Here is a 22682-nt window from a genome sequence, read left to right as displayed (position 1 = left end):
GAAAGGCTAAGATGAAGAAGCTATTTTTCGTTGAAATACCCAAAACTTGTCTATGATGCAAGAACATCACCAACAAACTTTACATGATAAAATATCAGGTTCTCCACAATAATGGGTCAACATCTGTCAGTTTTCTAATTCTAAATTATTTCAGGTTACAGTGAGAATACAATCTCCTCCTAGTTAGGACCCCACAAGCCACAACTCTTTTAGAATTCCAACAATCCCTAGTCGCCCTTTTCTTCCTGTGAGTTATGGCTAGTAAAGTCAACTGCAGTGTAATCGGGAGAGAAAATCAAAAGCTCAAAAAATAGAAAAAAAAAGGAAAAATGTTATTATAAGCAGAGCAATCAGCAAGCAGAGGAATAAACAGGAAGAGAGTGAGAAATCATATCTGTAAAGAGGCAACAGGGAATCAAAATCATTCTCTTGAAAATTTTGATTTTAATTTATATTTTTATATACATAAGGGGAGAGGGTTGGCGGTTTGGGATTCTCGCATCTCTGGTTTCAGTCTCGCAGACTCGCACCATGAGTGATGACGTTGATGATGATCTTCGAGGCTCCTGTATCTGCAGCTAGGAGTTGACACGTGGCAAAACAGGAAGGTCAAATTGTCATCAGTGACACGTGTTTCATGTGTAATGAGTGATTGGTTGGAGGGAGTCCGGACGAGCTAGCTGCACTGGCCGTGCTGAGGGCTGTTTTACTGTTTATCCGATAATTAGGAATGAGAATGGAGAATTTTCAATTTTTTTATCATGAGGAAATTATTTAAAAATAAGATTTATGAAAATTTAGGTATTTTAAAAATTAGATTATGAAAATTTTGGAATATTTTAGAAATTGAATCATGGGATCCTAAAGGTTTTAAAGAATTTGAGGGAAATTTAAAGATATTTTAAAAATTAATATTAAATTTAGACATATTTTAATAATGACCATGGTTTTGGTCCGTTTGGATCCCCTCCTCATCTCTGATTATTTTTTGGTTTCCGTGCATGTTTAAAACCAGGGAATAGCTGTCCAATATGAGGTGGGGTAGGCCCCAATTATATGGGAAAATTTGTCATCCCAATCCAGCCAGAACTGCTATTCACACCTACCCACAATAATAATAAGGCAGCTCCACGACAGCCATCAAAGTACATATTACCCATATCTTGGCTTTGGGTGTATGGATGACGTGGGACATTATTATTGGTAAAAACAGCCCTAAATGCAACTATCAACTGCAATGGAATAAATCCAAATTCCTGAATCCCGTTGCGGGTTCCCTTGTGTCTCAGTTTATAAGAAAACGAGTCAAAACTCGTATGATGTATGGAATTTTTTAACCAAATTGTAATAGAGTTAAAAATCGTTGATTAATTTTTAAAGAGCCTTAAATACTTATAAACAATTTACCATAAAATTTCATTAAAATATCCCCTATTTAATCCTTTATCACATCAATATTTTAATTTGAATTATCTTATTGACTAAGATATTCATTTCTTAGATAACCTTGACCATATCATTTATGGACCAATCAAACCCCCCACCAAATGATCCAAGAGACCAATACCTTTAGAAACTCCATTGTCAACACCTGATTTTTGCTCAATTCATCATTGAAACCCTAATTTACCCCAAACAACTGATCAGACTATTCTGATCCTTTCGAAGTACCTAAAAATCCCTGAACATTGTCATCAAACTTAGGGCCTCCTAAAATATCTACCCCTGAAATTTCAATTCAAAATTCTCTATCATTTCTTCTTTTACCAAACCAATATTCCCTTTCAAATCCTCTCCTTAGCCTGAAGCACCCACAACCTAAATCTCCTTGATCCTAACACCTCTGAATCAATTAGATCATACAATTGAACCCTAGACACACCAAAAAATCTACCCATGAGTTTTCAACCTAAAATTCCCCCATTTGCCCCATTATCGAACAAATATTCCATTTCGGATGCTCTCGTTGATCCAAATTTGCATAATTTTGGCCTTCAAAAATCAATCAAATGTTTCCATAAGATCCTAAACACCCTAAAAATCCTATCCACAAAAGTTCAGCCCAAAATACCTTTGTTTGCCCCTTCATTACATCAAGGTTTTGTTTCAAAGCTTCAAATTGACTGGATCAAGTCCTTTCTAGATTTGCCTGATCTCAGCATAAATGGGTCAATCTGACCCTACCAATCAACCCATGATGCCTAAGGTTACCAAAATTACCAAAATACCTAAATCAAATAAATAAATAAATACCATAATTAATTATGGTATTTTTAATGATATTTTTGTTATTAATTATGGTATTTATTTAATTATTTAACTATATTATATGTATTTTTTATTAATTTTGGTATTTAATTAAATAAATACCATAGTTAATTAATAATTGTTGTTAGATAATATATTTCTAATACTATTAATTAATTAAATAAATAAAATAATTAAAGAAATATCGTAAAATAATGTTACTTAATACTGATAATAAATTAAATAATTCATTATGAGATAGGGAGAAGGGAGTGATGAGGTGATTTCATGAGAGAGCAAGAAAGACTAAAATGAAGAGTATCTAAGAGTTCTCGGTTGGGGTAAGGGAGAAAGCTTAGCCCATAACGTGCCATATATACACACTAGCAGGCCCCCGTGCAATGCACATGAAAAAGATGTTAGGACTTATATGGCTTAAAATTTATTTTTCTTTGGGCTATACAACCCAGGAGTAGGGGTGAAAATTTTCCTCATCCCCATTAAAAAATTCAAGGATTTTGCTCCCCGATGGGGACCAAGATGGAGGCTAAAATTTTTCCTTAACAGTGATCAGCCTTGGGGACGGGTATTAATTTAAAACTTGGGGTCGGGGATAGGGAGCATGATTCTTGCCTCGAACCCGCTTATTTCAATTCCTATAGGGGGGTCATCCCCCAAACCCATAAATATAGTTCCAATAATCATAGAAATTATAAAATGTAGTGTCCAATAATTATGGAAATTATTAATTTTATGATTTAATTTTCACTAAATTAAATTACCAAAATCAGTAATAGTTAGTAATTAAATTACCTAAATCACTAATTACTGCTCAAAAATTATAGTAAATATCAAAATTACAAAATTGTTTATTGAAATTAATTTTCCACTAAAGCATTATTGAAAAATTTTATTATTATTTGATAATATCATTAAATATTAATAAATTGACCAAAATTATTGAAAATGTAAAACAAAATTTATATTTATTTGAATAAATTTTCCAACGAAAATTACTCATAATTTTTAATTATTAAATTGGTATTTATTAATATTTTAATTAACTGTTCATTTTCAAAAATTTCTGAAATTAATTTACCAATATCAATAACTTTCAGCAAGTAATTATCAGTAATTAAAATTTTTCAATTACCAATATTACAAAAAATTATCAAATGAATTTTAATTACCAAAATTAATTTGACTAATTAATAAGAGATAATTTAACTAATTTAATAATTACCAAAATTGTTGTGTAGAAATTACCAAAACAATTACAAATATTTAAATGTAGTGATTCTTAATAAATAATAATAGTTTAAAAATAAATAATAATTTTCTGAATTGGTAATTAATAATTACTAATAATTCACAGAAATATATACAGTAATTTTCAATAAATTACAATAATTCGGGTGACCCAAATCATGGAATCCCAGTTGCAAATCATCGTCAACACTAATTATTCATTAACCTGACCTGATAGCAATGTAATACGAAAATTTCAGCATTATAAATTTATAACTAATTTGATAGGCCTTTCAAAAAGAGTAACGGTTTGAGTTTCGATAAGCCATTCAAAAAAATAAATAAATAAATAAATAGAAGTATTTTGAATGATCATACAACTGTTGGGACGCTTCCCAAATTTTAGAACCAAACCGTGATTCGATATACATTGCCATGACAAAAAACAGAGCATTAGGAAGTGAAAACGGATCGAGAAAGATGGGCAATCACCATTTTGCGTAGATGGTTAATTAGAGAAAACCTTGGAAGATGAGCAACTTTGGGAGATGGTTCGTCGTTCTAGATGCAGTTTGCTCACTCCAATGATGCCAAAAAAAAAAAATCACTGATTTGAACTTTGAATAGATGGGCAATTTAGAATTAGCTCAAGATCTCCTTTCCACGTACAGCTTGACTCTCTCTCTACGTAGATGGAATACGAATGGAAAAACAGGGGCAATTTAGAATTAATTCCAAAAACTCCTTTCCATCTACGCTACTTGACCTCATTGCCATTTATGTTAAGTTTTGAAATTCAAGGTTATCTCCAAAAACTCCTGGCTATTGATTTTATGTTTTTTATGTATAGCACGACGGTTATGGAATTGAAAGTTAGTGAATGGGTGACGATATAGTAGATAAAAGTAAAGCGATAGAATAAAGTCAAAGAGAATGCAAGAGAAGAATAATGTAGCAAAGAAAGACATGATAACGTGAATTATTTAACTATAGAATAAAAAACTTTAGTCGAGTCTGAATTGGGCACGTTACCATGAGAGTGAGAGTGGGCAAATTAATAATTGGCCATTGATTTATTTTAGATAAAAACAAAAGCATACCTGTGAATTAGTGGACTGTGGTGAACATGTCCAACACAGAAATTAACCCGAGATGACAGAAAACTGTTGGATTGGAACGAGCTAACTGGTATGGTGGGTCCTCCCTCTCATCAATAATAAGAAGAAAAAACTTTGAACGTTTGGGAAAAAAACGCCATGGAAATTGAAAAGTCACAGTCGTCGGGTTATTTTATAATAGATGTCGGTATCAGCAGTCTATTAATGGAAAAAAAAAAAAATTAAAAGATTAGGGTTTTTACCGTCCACTTCACCTCAGCATTCAGCTGTTTTCTGTTTTTTTACAAGATGAACGTGATCTAGATCTCACAAAAGGGCAGAGTTTTGACCAATCAGAGCACCCTGTGAATTGTCATGCATATCATCTGATTGGTCACCTCTTTTATTATACAGTTGATTTGCTGTAAGTTTTTACGATATCATGTCAACCCAACAATGAAAATAAAAAAATCCTAATTCTTATCGGGTCTAGACTCAATACACCCGATTATATTGTAAAATATATTTGTTTATTTAAATAATAATTTAAATGTTAAATTTTGATAATATAACCTTGATAAAAATAAAAAAATACTAATTTATTTAACTAATATTATCTTATTTATTATATATCAAATTTATCATTTCAAACATAAAATATGATAAAAATTGTAAAAAATTAAGAAAATATTATATATATATATATATATATATATATATATATATATATATTAAATAGAAATAATCAGTTTGATACAGACAAAAACTAAAACCACCCCAATTATCAATTGGAACAAAATCATGAAACCAGAACCATTATAACCAACTCAGTCCATTCTTCATAGTAGACCCAACCCATTAACAACCCTACTTGTTAGAGGGTACTAACATCATATGGGCTGCAACTAAGGCCTGATAATACTATGCTTGGGCTCAGCGCTGGGCCGGATACTTGGGCTTTTCCCATTTAAAATTAACAAATTTATATCTTTTTAAATAAATTAAAATTTTTATTCTATTTAAAATTAATATTCATACATATTATAAATATTATATTATTTATATTTAATTTTTCAGCCAAATCAAGCCACAAGGACCTAGAATTTTAGGGTCCGGACCAGGCCAGGCTTGAAGATAACTTCCTATCCGAGTCCAATAAATTTCTAGGATAGAAAGAGTCGTGCAATGCAGGCGTGAAAAACCAGAGCTTCTCTGGGTTCTACTTTCGTATCTTATTCACTAACAATACCCAAATATATACATTTGAGTCTCCTATGTATACAAGAATCGGAGACTCCTGATTCAATTACAATTACAACAGAGACTTTCAATCCTAATTGTAATCCTAAACCCTCCCCCCCCCCCTCAAGTTGGAGAATGCAGATTGTGAATGCCCAACTTGCGGAGAAAGTACTCAAATTCTTTGCGACCCAGTGCCTTTGTAAAAATGTCTGCCAGCTGAACAATAGTCGACACATAAGCAGGATGAATGCAACCATTTTGAATCTCATCACGTACAAAATGGCAATCAACTTCAATATGTTTCGTACGCTCATGAAGCACTGGGTTCGCTGCAATATGCAAGGATGCCTGACTATCACAATATAATCGCATTGGGTTTGAATGCGTAACTCCAAGAGCCAATAACAATCCGTTCAGCCATTGTAATTCACACGTGGTCATGGCCATAGAACAATACTCTGCTTCCGCTGAAGAACGAGCCACAGTGTATTGCTTCTTAGTTTTCGATGAAATAGGCGATTTCCCAAGTAGAATAAACCATCCAAACAGAGAACGTCGGGACAAAGGACAACTCGCCCAGTCTGAATCACACCATGCATATAACTACAAGTCACAATCTGAACACAAGAGAATTCCTTGACCAAGATTTCCTTTCAAGTAGCGCATCACTCGCAATGCAGTCTCCCAATGTCTTTCTTGCGGTTGCTGCATGAATTGGGATAGAACGTGCACACAATAAGACAACTCAGGATGAGTTGCTGAGAGATAAATAAACTTGCCCACCAAGCGCCTGTATCGCTCAGGATCAGATAAGAGAGGCCCATCTGTCAAGGCCAGATTGTGATTCTGCTCCATAGGAAAAGGAGCAAGTTTTGCACCAAGTAATCCAAATTCAGCGATAATATCCAAAGCATACTTTCGTTGAGACAGAAAAATTTCTGTTGAGTTTCGGGCAACTTCAATGCCCAGAAAATATTTCAATGGTCCCAAGTCTTTCATATGGAAGCAGTTACTTAAATATTTCTTGAAGACTTGAATTGCCATATGATCATTACCTGACACGATAATGTCGTCCACATACACGAGGACAAGCACATGTACCATGTTTCGACGAAAGGTGAATAGGGAGTAATCTGAACCTGATTGTTGAAACCCATATGTCTTCAAGGTTGCGGTTAATTTAAAAAACCAACGTCTCGGCGCTTGTTTCAAGCCATACAGAGATTTTCGCAACCGACACACCATACCTGGTTTATCTGACTGAAAACCAGGAGGCATTCACATGTAGACTTCCTCATGAATGTCACCGTGCAAGAATGCATTATGTACGTCCATTTGATGAAGCTCCCAATTTCTAGCTGTTGCGACTGCAAGAAAGGTACGGACAGTAACCATTTTTGCATCTGGGGCAAAAGTTTCATTATAATCAATTCTCTCAACCTGCTTGTTCCCAAAGATCACGAGACGGGCTTTGTATCTTTCCACTTTCCCATCAGCGTTGTACTTGATTTGATATAGCCATTTGCATCCTATGGCTCATTTTTTGGATGGCAAAGGCTCTACGGTCCATGTCTGATTATTCTCAAGTGCTAGTATTTCTTTTTGCATTGCATCCCTCCATTTTTCATCCTTTACGGCCTTAGCAAAAGAAGTAGATTCAACTCCTACAGTAATAGCTGCCAAGAAAGCACGATGTCGACAAGAAAAATTGTTACAATTCACATAGTTATCTATGGGATAAGGACTACCTGCAGGATGTGATTGGCTGAGTGAGCTTGCAAAGGGACGTGGAGAGGGACTCAAGCACTGTGTGGTGTAAAGCACATAGTCTCTTAACCTTGTGGACTGTTGTTTCTGTCGATGCCCACGCCCTAAATGAGAATCAGAGTGTTGTTGTTGCTCAACATTGCCACCCCCCCTAACGTTAGGACTGTCTTCGCTTGTATTTTCTGCGGTGGCGTCAGAAGAATGCATGGGTTCACTAGTATTGGCATTTGGGTCTATGTGGGTTCCTTCTTCTACACTGACTCTTTCTTCCGCAAGTTCACCTCGCTGGTTAGTCTCCATCTCACCATTTGCTTGTCCTGGTAAATAAGTGGATGGCACCAACACCTCATCTGTCCCACCTATTCCACAATGAAATTGGCCTTGTGCTTTGTTTGGTTGTTTATCCTCCTTGCGTGTATAAGGGAATTCATGCTCTATAAAGGTAATATCTCTTGATGCAAAGAACATGTCGGACTCTAAATCATACAGGCTCCATCCTTTCTTTCCAAAAGGATACCCAACAAAAATACACCGTCTGGTTCGACTAACAAATTTATCCCCTCCATGTCCATGATTGTGTGCATATGCTAAGCAACCAAAAACTCGCACATTATCATAAGGAGGTCACCCAAATAACATTTCATAGGGAGTATTTCCCTTCAACAGAATGGACGGTGTCCGATTGATCAAATAACATGCGGTCAAGACACATTCCCCCCAAAAATCAATAGGCAAGCTGGCTTGAAAGCACAAAGCTCGGGCAACATTGAGTATGTGGCGGTGCTTGCGTTCAACCCTCCCGTTTTGTTGAGAGGTCCCGACACAAGTGGTTTGATGAATAATACCACTTTCAGCAAAATAACTAGCCAAACATACAAACTCATTCCCATTATCAGTACGAATCACCTTTACAGGTTTGTTAAATTGCCTTTGAACCATAGCAAAAAAAATTCGAAGAACTTGTCCCACTTCCGTCTTATCAACCAGAAGATAAATCCAAACGCCTCTAGAAAAATCGTCTACTATGGTCAAGAAATAATGAGCACCACAAGAAGCTGCAGTTCTATAAGAACCCCACAAATCACAATGAATTAACTCAAAAATGTCAGATGCTTTATTATACTAGAAACAAACTCTTCTCGACATTGTTTAGCTCGAAAGCATGCATCACAACCCTTAATACTGTCATCATTACTATTCTTAGTACTAATAAAAGGCAGCAACTTAACAATTCTATAAGAAGGATGCCCTAACCTTTGATGCCAAATATCGCCATTTGTCCTGCTTTCTATAGTCTTCATTGCTCTTGTTGATGCAATGCTCCGGAAATAATAGTCCCTCTCGCTGCTCACCCGCTCCAATCAGCATTCTCGTAGTGCGGTCCTGTATCACACAAAATTTATTAATGAACTGGACAATACAATTCGATTCCTCAATCAATTGCGATACGGAAAGTAAATTGCGATTCAAACTAGGCACATATAAAACACTAGTTAGTTTCAGATGATCATCCAGTGCAACTATGCCTGCTTTCTCTGCTATGATGCTTTCCCGTCTAGTAGTCCGACAGAGCATGGAATGACATTCTTTATGTCTCTCATCGACTCGAGGCTTCCTGTCATATGATGAGAGGCCCCTATGTCTATTATCCATTCTGTCAATTTTTGCTTACCACTTAGTCGTTGATTCCCCTTTTTCTGTGTGTTCAAAAGTTTGAGTAACATGTTCCACTGCTCACTACTCAGTCCATTTAACCCAGTCTTGGCTGCATCAATTGATTCTCCTTGAGACGCATTGCCTTGCGCAAAGGCTTTGGCTGTATAGGCCTTGACTTGGCCACCACGACCTTTTCCTCCTACCCCTACTCCTTGTTTCTGTTCACCCTGTTCTTTTTCTTTGTTTTCAGCCATACCAACTACTGTGTTTGAAAACCCACAACCGGTGGCAGAATCGCCACAAATGACAAAGAGTCGATCTCCGCTACCGCAGAATGTTGACTCGCCGGAGACTTGAGCCCTTGTTAGGACGGTTGTCCGATCAACAGTCTCGGCCAAACGGAACTTCTACAGAAGGAGAAGAATTTCCTCCTCTATTCTTCTATACGAATGGCCTCCCGTCTTCTCATCGCCTCTCTTCTTGCCTTTGCGTTCTGCTTATTAGCGGAGTCATGAAACCGTTCTCTTCTCTTCTCTTCAACGAACTCTCGTTGTCACTGCTTCACCCATCAACCAAAAAAGACCGTGGGTGGAGGAAGATGCAAGACGAGCTTAGCAAAGACAGGACCTGTCAAGACGACCAGAGCCCATCGACGAAATTCAGAACCCCAGATAGACTAACAGTGCTCCGAAGCTATTACTTCCTCTGCCGTTGTGACTCCTCTATCTCTAATCTTTCCTTCTTCTTTCGATCTCAAAGATCAAGCGAACAATCGACGTCTTCCACGACGATCACCGATTTGTTGGAAGTCGAGATCCGGAGCTTCCTCAGCTGTGAATTACTCGACACAGCCGTTAATTTGAGGTCATAGATGAGGAAATTCGCAATGGCAGCGAACAGGCTTGTCTTTTCAGTTCCCGGCGGGCCGTATTGTAAAACCAGAGCTTACGACTCCAACCAGAGAAGTGTTGCCGCTGTTCTCCGAAGGAGACGATGATCACCGAAGTGCCGCCGCTGGTCCGAAAACACGTCAGACTGAAAACCACAACGCAGAACGTTGTCACCGCTGATCACTGGTCCAAAGTCGCCGCTGATCACTAGTTCGAAGTCGCCGCTGATCACTGGTCCGAAGTGCCGCCGCTGAACGATCGTTGCTAGAGAATTTTGTTGTCGCCTATAGCAATCCTATTGCTGCCGATAGCAAACCTGTTGCCGCCAATGGCGAACCCATCGCCGCCAGGGTTGCTGCTTCGTCGCCGGCAGAGAAGAAGCAGCCTCAACAGAAAGCGCAGCAGGCTTCGTCAAGTTCCCTTCGAAGCCTCTTCCGCCTGCCAAATCTGTGAGAGCAGAGAGAGGCAGGGGAGGAAGAGGCGGTCGTATGTGGGCTAGGAAGTAGATGAGCAGAGAGAGGTAGTACGAGAACGGCCATGCCAATGGTTACCACCCGGAACAGGAAGACGTTCACCGCCGCTCTTCTGGGTTGGGTTCGATCGTCGTGCCAATGGTTACCACTCGGAGGTCGCCGTTGTCACTCGATTTTGGAACCTTTGATCGCATCCGCCGTCTCAACAAGGAAGATGAGCAAGCGCTGGTTTGATCCAGTTAGATTTTGCCCTGAATTCGATCGCCGGAACAGGGGTGTCGTTTCTTATCTTCTTGCTTCAAACTGACATGGTGTTCAGCGCTTGCAGTCAGGAATCTCGAAGAGGTAAAAACAGAGGGTAGGTGGGATGGTTGCCGCCGCCTCTGTTGGATGTCCAAAAATAGAAGGCGATCAACAGTTTCAGCCGAACGGAACCTCTGTAGAAGAAGAAGAAGACCGAAGAATTCTGCAGAGTTCTTGTCTGATCTGCGAAAAAACGGAACTCAGAACGGAACCGCCTCCCGTTTCTCTGGGTTCTACTTTCGTATCTTATTCACTAACAATACCCAAATATATACATTCGAGTCTCCTAAGTATACAAGAAAAAATCGGAGACTCCTGATTCAATTACAATTACAATAGAATTACATAGAGACTTTCAATCCTAATCGTAATCCTAACATGGAGAGACAAGGTTGGACCTAATTCTTAATGGATCAGAAATACATTGGACCAGGGTCCAAATATTTGGGTAACCGGATTCCCATTGCCACACCATCAATCGAGATAAACAAAAATTTACCCTATAAGTTTATAGTTTAAACTTAGGCCCCGTTTGATTTTTGATAAGTTACTTATCTGAGTAAATGCAATTACTTGGGTAAGCTTTTTCTGGAAAATACTTATCTAGGTAAGTGCATTTACCCATGTTCTTTTATTTTTCATGTAAATTTTTATTTATCTCAATTGATGATGTGGCAATGGGTAACCGGGTTCCCATTGACCAACTTTCCCCCTCCAAATCCAAAAAAAAAAAACGCCCCCTTAGAATGAGATCCATTTAGGATTGTGTTTGAACCAAAATCATGATCCATATGACAATGCATGGGTGGATTAGTTAGGGGCCCTTTGCTTACAGCTAAAGTGGTTCAACTTAATGACTTATTGCTTTGTTGATTAGGTGTCTGTTTGAAAGGGCTTTCATACAGCAACTTTTCACGTTTTGAGATGGCCCCCAAATGGAAAACATAGAAGCTATGTGCCTGCGTCTCAGTGAGAACGCAAAAGCCCTCAAACCGTCAAACGGACTCTAAGTTGTCAAAGAGGCTTTGGTGATCATAGTCCAGGCTGGGTTTCGGAGCCTTTGACTTCAAATTAATACTATATATATAATAATATATTTATAAAATTTATATCACATTTTATGTGTGTATATATGTGTCTTTGTGATATCAACACACTTACATACATACAGCCGAGCCAAGCTACAACTGATCTACGTCGGTAGGGTGTATCGGCTTCTATGGTATTTTTTTTAGGTTTTATTTATTTATTTTTCAAATTCGGTTCAGAGGAGTCTGTTTAAGGCCTAGTTACCCTCTGAATCAATGCCTATTTTGACAAAAAATAAAATTAAATAAAATTAAAAAAAAAATAAAAGAAACCGCCAAATCCATTGAAAGGTTCGAATGGTTCAACCGCCCAGATCAATGGTTTGCTGACCAAATCAATAATTTTTTATGAAATAACGGTTTTGGGATAAAACAGAACCAATCACCTGAATGGTTCCCGATTTTTCCAGTCCAACCGTCTGGTCCTATCCAGTTTTAAAAACCATGGGTAGAAGTCTGGATCACCTATCAACACAACACGTTCCAACCCTCTGCGAACATGATCTTATACCACACATCTCATATATGGTGGGAACCACTTTTATAATGGGTCCTAAATCCTAATCTCATGGTGAAATGTGCGGTGTTAGATCAAATTGGCGGAGGGTTGGAACGTGTTCCTCAAGTAGTGATTGGAATCTTGGCATTGATTTCCCATTTTGACTACATGTAAACGATATAAATGATTTGCCTTTCAAATTCAAAAGCACATCTATTTGGATGGATTTATTGAAAAGTTAAATAGCCAAATCATATTTTGCATTGGACTATACACATGGAAGTTTTAGGAGAAAAGTCTGAATTTGCTGACCACAACTCACTAGTCACAAGATTTTACAGCCGCACATTGGGAATATCCTCTAATTGATAAGGAGATATTCCTAATGTATGGCTGTAATGTCTTGTGGTTAGCATATCCAAAACAACAAAAAGAAAATGTTGTTTTTTGGGGCATTCCCACTTTCATTGTCCATGTGAATAAAACTATAATAAATTATTGTACATGTCACACTACCATATACCAAAGTAAGGATTTTTCGTTTTCCATTGGTTAAACAAATACCGTGATAGCAACCACCAATTTTATGGCTTAAGCATCCTAACTTAAAACACCTCTTAAATGCTGAAACTGGTGTTAGGTTGATTAATATATATATATACCTAAAAAATCATTTTTTATCTACTAAAAGACAAATGATTAGTCAATATTTTGTCACTAAAGTTTAAATACATAATTTCTCTTAATTGCATTGAAAATAAGCCCAATCATATTATAAATTAAGTTGTTAATATTTTAGTATCAGTTGATGGATGCACATTTTCGAAAAAACAAAATGTTGATGGATGCAAGCCATCAGCTTTTTGTAACATATACAAAAGAAACAAATAAAGAACCAAAATTGGATAAGATGATAACCCATAAAGTTAGAAAAATCATTCTAATTAATCCTTGATTGCAATTCTCTCACGCCCATTTGCCAAACTTAGAATCACTCCCAGATTCATGCCAATCAATTTATAGATTATATGTTTTTTCCCTTTCTTTTAAGCGGCATGGATTATGAATACAAATATATGTTTAGTGTAAGGATCAGGATCAAAATCTGCGTTATATATCAGGTCGTATCAGTCGATACATATTGTATTGGAGCCTTCCTGATATGCCTTTAGATGGTTTGTATCGAGTCAGTCCATGATTCAAAGAGTAGCCGGGACTTAAACCGATTCCTTTAAATCAGCTTTGAAATAAATAAATAAAATATAAAAAAAGCACCGATACCTTGTATCGATATTTAAAATCTTGATTTAATGCAAAACCTTGGTATTTGTACTATACACATTTGTATTGCATTCCTCCCAAACTGAGCCTTTAGTGTATCAAAACCTTCACCTATGGTGAGATGAAGGACAACAAAAGTAGGCAAATTTAACTGGAACTATAAAGGCTCACATATCGCACAAATTAATACAGTTCACTCCACCTTATATCAAAACTTCCCTTATGACCGAGTAAGGTAATTAGGGAACTTTTTTTTTTGGTGTTAACCTCTTTAGGGCCGAGTTTGCTTGCAAGTGCAATTTCATTTGCACTGGTGTAATTTGTTTATTTACAGTGAAGATGAAGCATGAAGCAAGTACTGTAAAATAGAACCTGAAACAAAGTAAACATAAACCAGATTTTGTAGTCTTTTCATTTGGAATCCCATGAATTTTTATTAGTGCAAGTGAAATTACACTGCAAACAAAAGAAACCAACTGCGTGCAGACAACGGGATGTTTGGTTACACCGTCACATCAGTACCGTATAAGTATTGGTACTTGTTGCAAATGAAGTAAAATAAAACAATTGTTTGGTTTCACTGTTTATCAAATAAATGATAGAAAATTGAAACACTTTGATTTTTGTGTATGGGGCATTTGGGGAAACATCAAATTCTTGTTTCCGCCAATACCCCAGTGTTTTTTCAAACCAAATGCTGATGTGGCACACTTTAATGGATATAAATCTTAGGTAGAGAGTAAAAAACATCTAAAATTAAGTTCAACCAAACAACAAAAATATGAAACATTTAAAGTAAAAAACATTTAAAATAAATAAATATTTAAAGTGAAAAACTACAAATAAACGCCCTATCCATAAACGACCACGAAACCAAATACATGTAAAAGAGCAGAACAAATGACGATATCAAAACCAACTGTGTACACGGTAAAGTAAAATGAGTACAAATGAGAAAAGTGATAATTGGTCTCATAGCTTTTAATAAGTCTCTTCCTTAATTTATTATCATACTTATATTCTTCTGAAATCTTTGATGTGAATGATGAGGTATTTGGATTGGTAAAGAGGAGCTGCAGTGAACTCATTCAAAATTCAGGATAATGTGCAAATTTTCCCGTACGTTCAAAGTCAAATTCTCTCAAACCGGCCGGACCAAAGTGATTAGTACTATTCACTAGAACATCTATCTGATCAAAAGTACAATTTTTAATGAATTATGGCTTTGCTGTGTTCCTGGAAAATTTTGATTGTTGGGAGCTCAATTTAAAAGAAAGTCATGTATATGTTAGTTTTAAGTAGTTAAATCATATGCGAGTTTATGGGCATTCCATTCCAGCCAAGTTACCTGCTTTACTTTGATAAAATCAGATTAGAAGGAGAAAAAAAGGGTTTGGATCTATTAATTTCTAGTAGGATTTTGACATGTGAAGCTGAGCCAACTGAACTCCATCATGCTTACAGCCATTTAACTTAAGTATCAAGTATGACATCCCAAGAAATTAAAGCTGCTTGTCTTACAGACAAACAATGCAAGAAGTAGGGGAACAAGATTCATTAATGTGTCACGAGAGACAATTTGCAGGTGGTAAATTAGTAAGGCATCTCAGCTGCTGTGTTCTTGGGCTAGCTATTCGATGTGTTGTGGATGAGGCCCAGATTTCTTTTCAAGGATTTCGTTTCACTTTCGCCATGTTAAGAGGTCTGGCAATCTTCTACCGTGGCCACAATTTGTGTTTGTTTTGGGAATCGTCTGAATAAAGTTGATGATCTTATTTAGTAGCTAAAACAACATAACAAAATCATAAATTATTTGAATTGAGGAATGGGCTTGGGAACAATGGTTTTGCATAACATAACCAGCCAAGATTTCACAAGGTAAAAAGTAATCAACAGGAGGGAGATGAGAACGATTTAGAGAAATAAATCATCTTTTTCATAGTATTAAAAAAGAGGTTTAGATAGTTGTCAGTAGGGAGAGATCTCAAATAGGGTAAGAGAGCCAAGGGTATCTATCTATCTATCTACAGCTTTTTTCCTCTTTCTCTATCCCTATCCCATAGGTACAGCGTTTGAATCAATAGAGAACCTTTTCTTCTGTATGAATCGATATTATTACACTCCAATTCCTTCCTGATACCTTCCAAGGAAAATCCCAAATTGACGGATTAGTGTAAGCTTATCCATGTAGTTATGCACTGTTCGAATAGGAATTCATTTTCTGATAGATCCTGGCTTTCATGCTTTGATGGGTCGTCTGAGATTCTTTTGATGGCCTATGTTGTATTGAAGGGATATGTATATGATCCGATCGATTGCATAAAGCCCATGGTAGTAATGGAACCGAGAAAAGTATATAGAAAAGACTGTTATTTTCTATTATATTAGTATTAGTTAGTGATCCCGGCTCAACACCCAACATCCATTTATCTCTGTAACTATATGCTGATGATGGAGTTTAGACCCAGACCGTCCATGTGAATGTATGTGAAAGTGAAGGATTCTCACCATTAAATCATACGATGGCGTCTTGTTAAAATAACATTGGTTTTTAACTTTTTCTCTACCATTATATCAGCATTTTTTAAGTATAAATAAGATTTTATATTGGCTTCCTAACGCATACATACATGTTTAATTCTTTTACAAGTTCCCAATGTTTTCCATGGTATCCCAATAATTCCTGCTTCAGATAAGCTATTAGAATATGTTTATCTTATATGTGTAACATTATTTATAGTCATTTGAACCTTGGGGAAAGAACTCAGATTAGGGTGCTTTAACATCACAGCTGAAAGCCATTGAAGGTAAATGGATTTTTGTGTTTTATTTATTTTTTTTTCCTTCAATTCTTCATTAAGAAGAGTAGATAACTCCCGCCTTTGCTACTTTACTCTGAAAATATGATCATTTCATGCAAAATTAGATACAATAATCTTCTCTTCGTTTTTCACGCAAATTAGCTCCAATGGTCTTTTTTTTTTCTTTTTCGATTTCCTTTTCTTCCTTTATTAAGCATGCATAAAGTATTTCACGGATAGTTCACAGCCCATCCCAGTTCCACTGCAACCCCAAAACAGCCATATTTTCAAAGTGCACCAATTCCAAGTAAGGGTGTAATCAAGCTGAATTTCACTAAAATACTACTATGTTCAACAGTTCAAGTCCAAGTTTGATTGGAACTCCATTTTCCAGTTTGAGATCAATTCGATTAAATATTCTAAAAGTTCAAATTCGACTCAAAAGACGAATTATACATATATCACAAACTTTTTATTGGTTGAACTCGAATCAAGCCTATTGTTTGATTAAAGCTTTAATCGATTGCACCCCTACTTTCATTTCAAGTTTGCCTAACAAGAAAAGAAAAAAAAAAAAAAAAAAAAAAAAGCACTAAACCTTGCAGATGGATGCTATAAATTATTTATCACACATCTTGCACAAACTCGTAGGCAATTAGGCATGGGCAATCATAACCTGCATATATATCAGCAAATTTATTACATGGCCTGTTATCTCATTAATGTAGAGTCACAGTACTAGTAAAGTTTCCTTGGTACACTATTAACACATCAATCAGAGGATTAGCATAAGATTTCCACCATCATTAACATGGGGAATCCTTTGCTCCATTACTCGCTTTCCTCTAGCAACACTTAATACAATCCCATCTCGGTGCCACATTCTTCACATGCTCGGCTTCACATTGAGACGAGTTGCAAGCTTCTGTCCTAGAGATTTGTCAGCCTGTAATTCACATCAAGTAGGACATTATACGCCGCAAAACAATAGCCAACAACCAAATAACAATTTTACAAAAATAGCTCAGCATGAGATCCTATCTGACTTGTCGTATATAAGAAAAAAGAAAGAAATTAAGGATATCACTTCAACTGTGACTTCTATAAAGCCAGTACCTGCTACTGATGTAAATACTAGCAATAACAAGAACTAAAACCAGCATCTTTTCACCCCTGTAAATGTCATAACTTACCCTAATTCAAATAGATGGAGGGTGATCTTTCAACAAGGTTAAAACCTATGGTGATGTCTACTTATAAAAGTACACACCAATGAATATGAATCTCACCTGAGACCAGTATGAAATCCAAATGCTACGGATTTCATGTGTGACCCTTGGGTCAGATAGGGCGTCAAACCATCGTTTGATAAATCGCTCTTGCCTGCATTAAGCAAAAAAGAAAAAGAAAAGGTCATGTTCGGACTTGGTTGTTCATTAACCTTATATTAGAATAGCAGAACATGCACCTGTCAGGGTCAAAGGATCTGTATCGTTCTCCAGGCTGCTTGAAGTTGTTTTCTTTCTCAATGACACACTGTATTAAACATAAAGTTGGGTGTTAGTCATCCTATTTGGTTGGGTCACAACATTTCTCTTTTTACCAATGAGTATTTATTTCTTGATAGCAGTAGAGTCCCAAAATCTGAAAATGTTTCACACAATTTTATTAGAATTGTTTTGTCAGTTCATTGCCAGGAAAATCAGAATAAAGAACAGATTCGTTCAACAAAATGCATGGTTTAGAACATGCAACTCAACTATTTCAGAGTTAAATTAGAAGCTTGACAACAAATAACCTGGCTACCAACTGACCTTCTCACGCTTTCCAGTGCATATTCTTGGTGGGATGGGGAACCTCTCTGCATGACGCACAGGATCATACCTTGAAGGAAAGTAATTGACCTGAAAAAACTTCTCATTAGAGAATAAGCAAATGGATAACCATATAACAAATCATTCAACAAGAAATTAACCTATCATCTTACAATTCATTTCCTCTGCAAATCTATCTCAAAGAATGTCCTTTGAGAAATTCATAATTTCCTTGGGAAGAATGAAAATGCTTAAGATTCAAAATTTCAAAGTTGCTTTTGCCCATAGAAGGAAAAAAGGAAAAGTAGAAATTAGAGTAGATTACCTCCTCATCCCTGTGCAAGAAATTCATGAATCCGTCATGATGATTGTTATGGTGAGCACACTTGGGAGCATTTGCTGGCAGCATCAGATAGTTTGGCCCAAGACGATGCCTCTGAGTATCAGAGTAGGAGAATATCCGAGTCTGAAGAAGCTTATCATCTGAATAGTAGATACCCGGGACCACAACGCCAGGGCAAAATGCAAGCTGCTCATTCTCTGCAAAGAAGTTATCAATGTTCTTGTTTAAGACTAAACGACCTACAGGTTGCAGGGGAATAATATCTTCCGGCCAGGTCTTGGTCACATCAAGTGGGTCAAAGTCCAACTTGTCTTCATGATCAGGATCTATCGTCTGGATGAAAAGCTTCCACTCAGGATAGTTTCCAGCCTGGATTGAGTCGTACAGATCCTTAGTTGCATGGCTGTGATTGGCTCCTCCAACCATCACAGCCTCATCATCCAACAAACACTTGACCCCGCAAGTAGGTTTCCAATGGAACTTTACATAATGTGCTTTCCCAGTCTTGTTGATGAGGGTGTAGGTGTTAACACCAGAGCCCTCCATGTGCCTGTAATCCTGTGGAATACCAACATCATCAAAGAGGAAGCTGAACATATGCAGGCTTTCCGGGTGGTGGGAGAAGAAATCAAGGATCCTCCAATTTTCCTGGATGTGAGACTTAGGATTGGGTTTGAGAGAATGGACCATGTCTGGGAACTTCATTCCATCACGAATGAAGAACACTGGGAAATTGTTCCCTACTAGATCAAAATTACCCTGAGATGAACAACAGAAAAACACAAATTGATCAAAAGAATGAATAAATTGCACATTAAGTATGCGTTTGGTTCCATGGGTATTTAAAGAGGGGGTGTTTATTGCTTTAAATGTTTATTTGAAAAACTCTACTTTAAACATTTCTTGCTTTTGTTATTTGGTTGGCATTACTTTAACGTTTCTTACTTTCCACCTCAGACTAATACCCCATAAAGTATGCCACATAAGCATTTCATTTCAAGAAACAATGGGGTGTTAGGGGAAACAAGAATTTATCGTTTCCCCAAATGCCTCATGCACATCAATCCAAGCATTTATGTTTTTTAGTGTTTATTTGATAAACGTTGAAACCAAACAGAGGTTTCTTGCACAATAAACGCCAATGCCTATAAGGCACTAATGTGGCAGCGTTTTTTCAATAAACGCCCATGGAACCAAATATAGCCTAAATGTACCAAAAATTTTTATCAGCACAGAATGATGTACAGATGAAAGAAAATAGACTCCTCAACACCACCCACACAGTGCACACAGGGAGGGGGAGAGGGGTCATATCATTAATGCATAGGATATCAAAGCCATTTATGAGACAACAAAAACCAAGTTAAGAAGTCAGATAATTAATGATAACTGTATGCCTGGCAAATAACACAAGGTTGGGAATATGAAAATTTTATTCTTATAATTTAAAATTCTGGCTAAGATTATGATATTGTGAAACCGTAGAAAAACAAAGATTAAATGTATAGTTACCTCTCTCGTATAGAACTTCACAGCAAAACCCCGGGGATCCCTCAGAGTTTCAGGGCTGCCTCGCTCATGGATAACAGTGGAGAAGCGAACAATGACTGGGGTCTGAACTCCAGGTGCCCTTAGGAAATCTGCACATGTGAGGTGTGAAATATCATGTGTAACCTCAAAAAACCCCTTGGCACTAGCTCCCCTCGCATGGACAACACGTTCTGGGATTCGTTCCCTGTCAAAGTTTGCTATTTTTTCAACTAAATGATAATCCTCAAGCATAATTGGACCTGTCAAATGGAATATTCGAGCTTGTGATTGTAGAACTTCAAATGTCAAACTATATTTAAAATATGGCACCTTCTACACATATTGACCCATAATCCCCCCCCCCTTTTACATATAACACAAAATGTATAAGAAGCAAATACCAAATGTAGCAAAGGATGTTGAAAAATTAAAACATCATATATCTTTGACTAATATATTTTTTTATCAGCATATCTTTGACTAATAATTAGGGACAAACTAATAATATCTTCGACAATTATAAAAAAAAAAACTAATAAATATCTTTGACAAATAATATCTATACACTGAATTAAACTTAGTAAAAATTAGATTATGTTGCTTATTACGTTTGATTTTTGTTTGGTCAAAAGACTTAAAACCCTAAAGTTCCAATAGGTGATAGGTGGTTAAAATAGCAGTTCATTTGTGGGTCTTATTCTATGCCTTTTTTTCTTATTTTTTTGCATTCAATAACATTTCAATTCTGAAAATCAGAACACTACAAACAGCAGTGGCAGTGCTATCTCTCCTGTGCTTGAAGCTAGCATGTTCAGTATGCCCAGTGTTCACATACGACTTATAAAAAATCCATGAAGTAAAACTTAAACCAAGAAAATTCAAGATGCCAACTAGATAAGCAGAAACTCAATAGGAATGGAAGAATTTCTTTAAGTTCCCTCTCGCTAAACAAAAATAGTACTGTCAATTATAGCTATAGAGCTAGGGATAGTGTTAATCAACTAATAATGAATCATTACCTCTTGTTCCGACAGTTAGTGATGAATTATTATTCCAAACAGGAGCACCAGAATTTGTGCTCCAGAAAGGAGAATTGAATGCGCTTGAAGGGCGATACTGTATCAGATCAAGTAAACCACATCAGAAAAGAATTATGAAAAAGTAATACGACTAAAACTATAGGATTGGAAACAATGAATTATACAAAGCGAAGTAGCATAATGAACACATAAAGCAGCAATTGGGGGGTGGGGGGGAATGGATCATACAAGAAATCTGATAAGAACTGGAAATCGGAAGCAACAAAAATCTTACAAAAGGAAATAAAAGAAAGAGGAGGTATTGCATCGTTCGTAGAACCCCCATGACTGAATCCTGGTCTAAAAAGAAGAGAAATCAACAAGAAAACCCTTTACCCTTCTATAAAATCGATGAAAAAGAAGAAGAAATAAAATAATATATATATCAGTCGAATTATAAGGATGTCTCAGAACAGAAAGCCCGAGAAACAAATTCGATCAACCAACAAAAAAAAAAAGGCGATGAAAGAAAAAGCTGTGAGACAAAGAAGGAAATTCGATCAAAACACGGAAAAAAGAAAAGCCAAATCAATGTGCAACCATCAAACTACATAATCAACTGAGTATTGAATCTAAGTGAAAAATCGAAACTTGATACCTTGTAAGGATCCATGGCTAGAGCAGAGAAGATACGAGCACTGAGGTGAACCCCTTTCTTGTTCTTGTGTCTTACTACGGGTGCGTATGTGGCGATCACACTCCGGTTGCTGGAATATATAGAGAACAATATTGAAAAAATATGGGCAAATTTCTTAAATTATCCCTTATAGTTTAGCTAATAGACTGATTCTACCTTAACTGTTTAATTATTATCTTAAAATACCCTTGTTATTTCTGACAATTGATATTATAACCTTTACTTTTTAAGTATTACTTTCAAATACTTTTTAACTTTTTCTTTCTGATAATTGATATTGTCATTCAGTGATAATCGAAAAACAAAATGTCAAATTTGTTCTTTATTATTCAAATTTTCAAAATAAAACAAACATATGAAAATTTTCAAAAAGATAGGAATGACTGACATTGTTGCTCCGTCTCCGTCTCTACCTGAAACACTTCTAAAACATCGTAATACCAAGGTCGAAAGCCCCGGTCTCTACCCCTTATGCCCTCATTGATACCGAGCTACAAGTCAAAGACACCAGTCTCATTGCGCTTAGAAGGGTAGTTTTTAGCTGTGCTCGAAGGAATTCATCTCAGGGCTAAAGCAACTAAAGGCTTGACTTTGAGAAAGAAAACACGATAAAAAAAAAATCAACTGATAAAAAATTTCATCCCTACGAAGGATCAGATTTCTAAAGTAGAGAGGAAGGGATGGCGG

At 36.5% G+C, this 22682-nt stretch overlaps 1 protein-coding gene and 1 long non-coding RNA gene across 5 annotated transcripts; both read right to left on the bottom strand.

Moving 5' to 3' along the window:
* Positions 1–5953: 5953 nt before the first annotated feature.
* LOC104587123 (uncharacterized) lies at positions 5954–11287 on the bottom strand. 3 transcript variants are annotated; one of them, XR_016077810.1, is made up of 3 exons: positions 9274–11255; positions 7583–8984; positions 5954–7510 (listed from the first exon to the last, which is right to left on the bottom strand). It is a non-coding gene; the product is annotated as an uncharacterized LOC104587123 (long non-coding RNA). The 3 variants fall into 3 exon arrangements; XR_016077811.1 differs by having other exon boundaries at positions 5954–7472; XR_733550.3 differs by lacking the exon at positions 5954–7510 and having other exon boundaries at positions 8666–8984; positions 9274–11287.
* A 5960-nt stretch (positions 11288–17247) lies between these two features.
* LOC104587122 (catalase isozyme 1-like) lies at positions 17248–22429 on the bottom strand. 2 transcript variants are annotated; one of them, XM_010244592.3, is made up of 9 exons: positions 22384–22429; positions 21957–22065; positions 21299–21395; positions 20262–20539; positions 18732–19508; positions 18407–18496; positions 18061–18128; positions 17882–17975; positions 17248–17538 (listed from the first exon to the last, which is right to left on the bottom strand). In XM_010244592.3, the coding sequence occupies exons 2-9, from the start codon at positions 21969–21971 to the stop codon at positions 17479–17481; spliced, it is 1479 nt and encodes a 492-aa protein (XP_010242894.1). In that variant the 5' UTR covers positions 21972–22065; positions 22384–22429; the 3' UTR covers positions 17248–17478. The 2 variants fall into 2 exon arrangements, 1 of the variants encoding a protein (XP_010242894.1); XR_016077841.1 differs by lacking the exon at positions 22384–22429 and having other exon boundaries at positions 18061–18236; positions 21957–22083.
* Between the last annotated feature and the right edge of the window lie 253 nt (positions 22430–22682).

This window comes from Nelumbo nucifera, chromosome 6, assembly GCF_055504915.1.
Source record: "Nelumbo nucifera cultivar China Antique chromosome 6, China Antique-T2T, whole genome shotgun sequence".
Taxonomy (NCBI): Eukaryota; Viridiplantae; Streptophyta; class Magnoliopsida; order Proteales; family Nelumbonaceae; genus Nelumbo; species Nelumbo nucifera.
Note: the sequence above shows the minus strand (reverse complement) of the source record. Positions and strands in the feature narration are given on the sequence as shown.

Coding starts and splice junctions, on each gene's coding strand:
- LOC104587122 (XM_010244592.3), bottom strand. Junction 17,976..18,060: donor AGATCCTTTGACCCTGACAG/GTGCATGTTCTG, acceptor TGCTTAATGCAG/GCAAGAGCGATTTATCAAAC. Junction 17,539..17,881: donor GGATTTCATACTGGTCTCAG/GTGAGATTCATA, acceptor TGTGAATTACAG/GCTGACAAATCTCTAGGACA.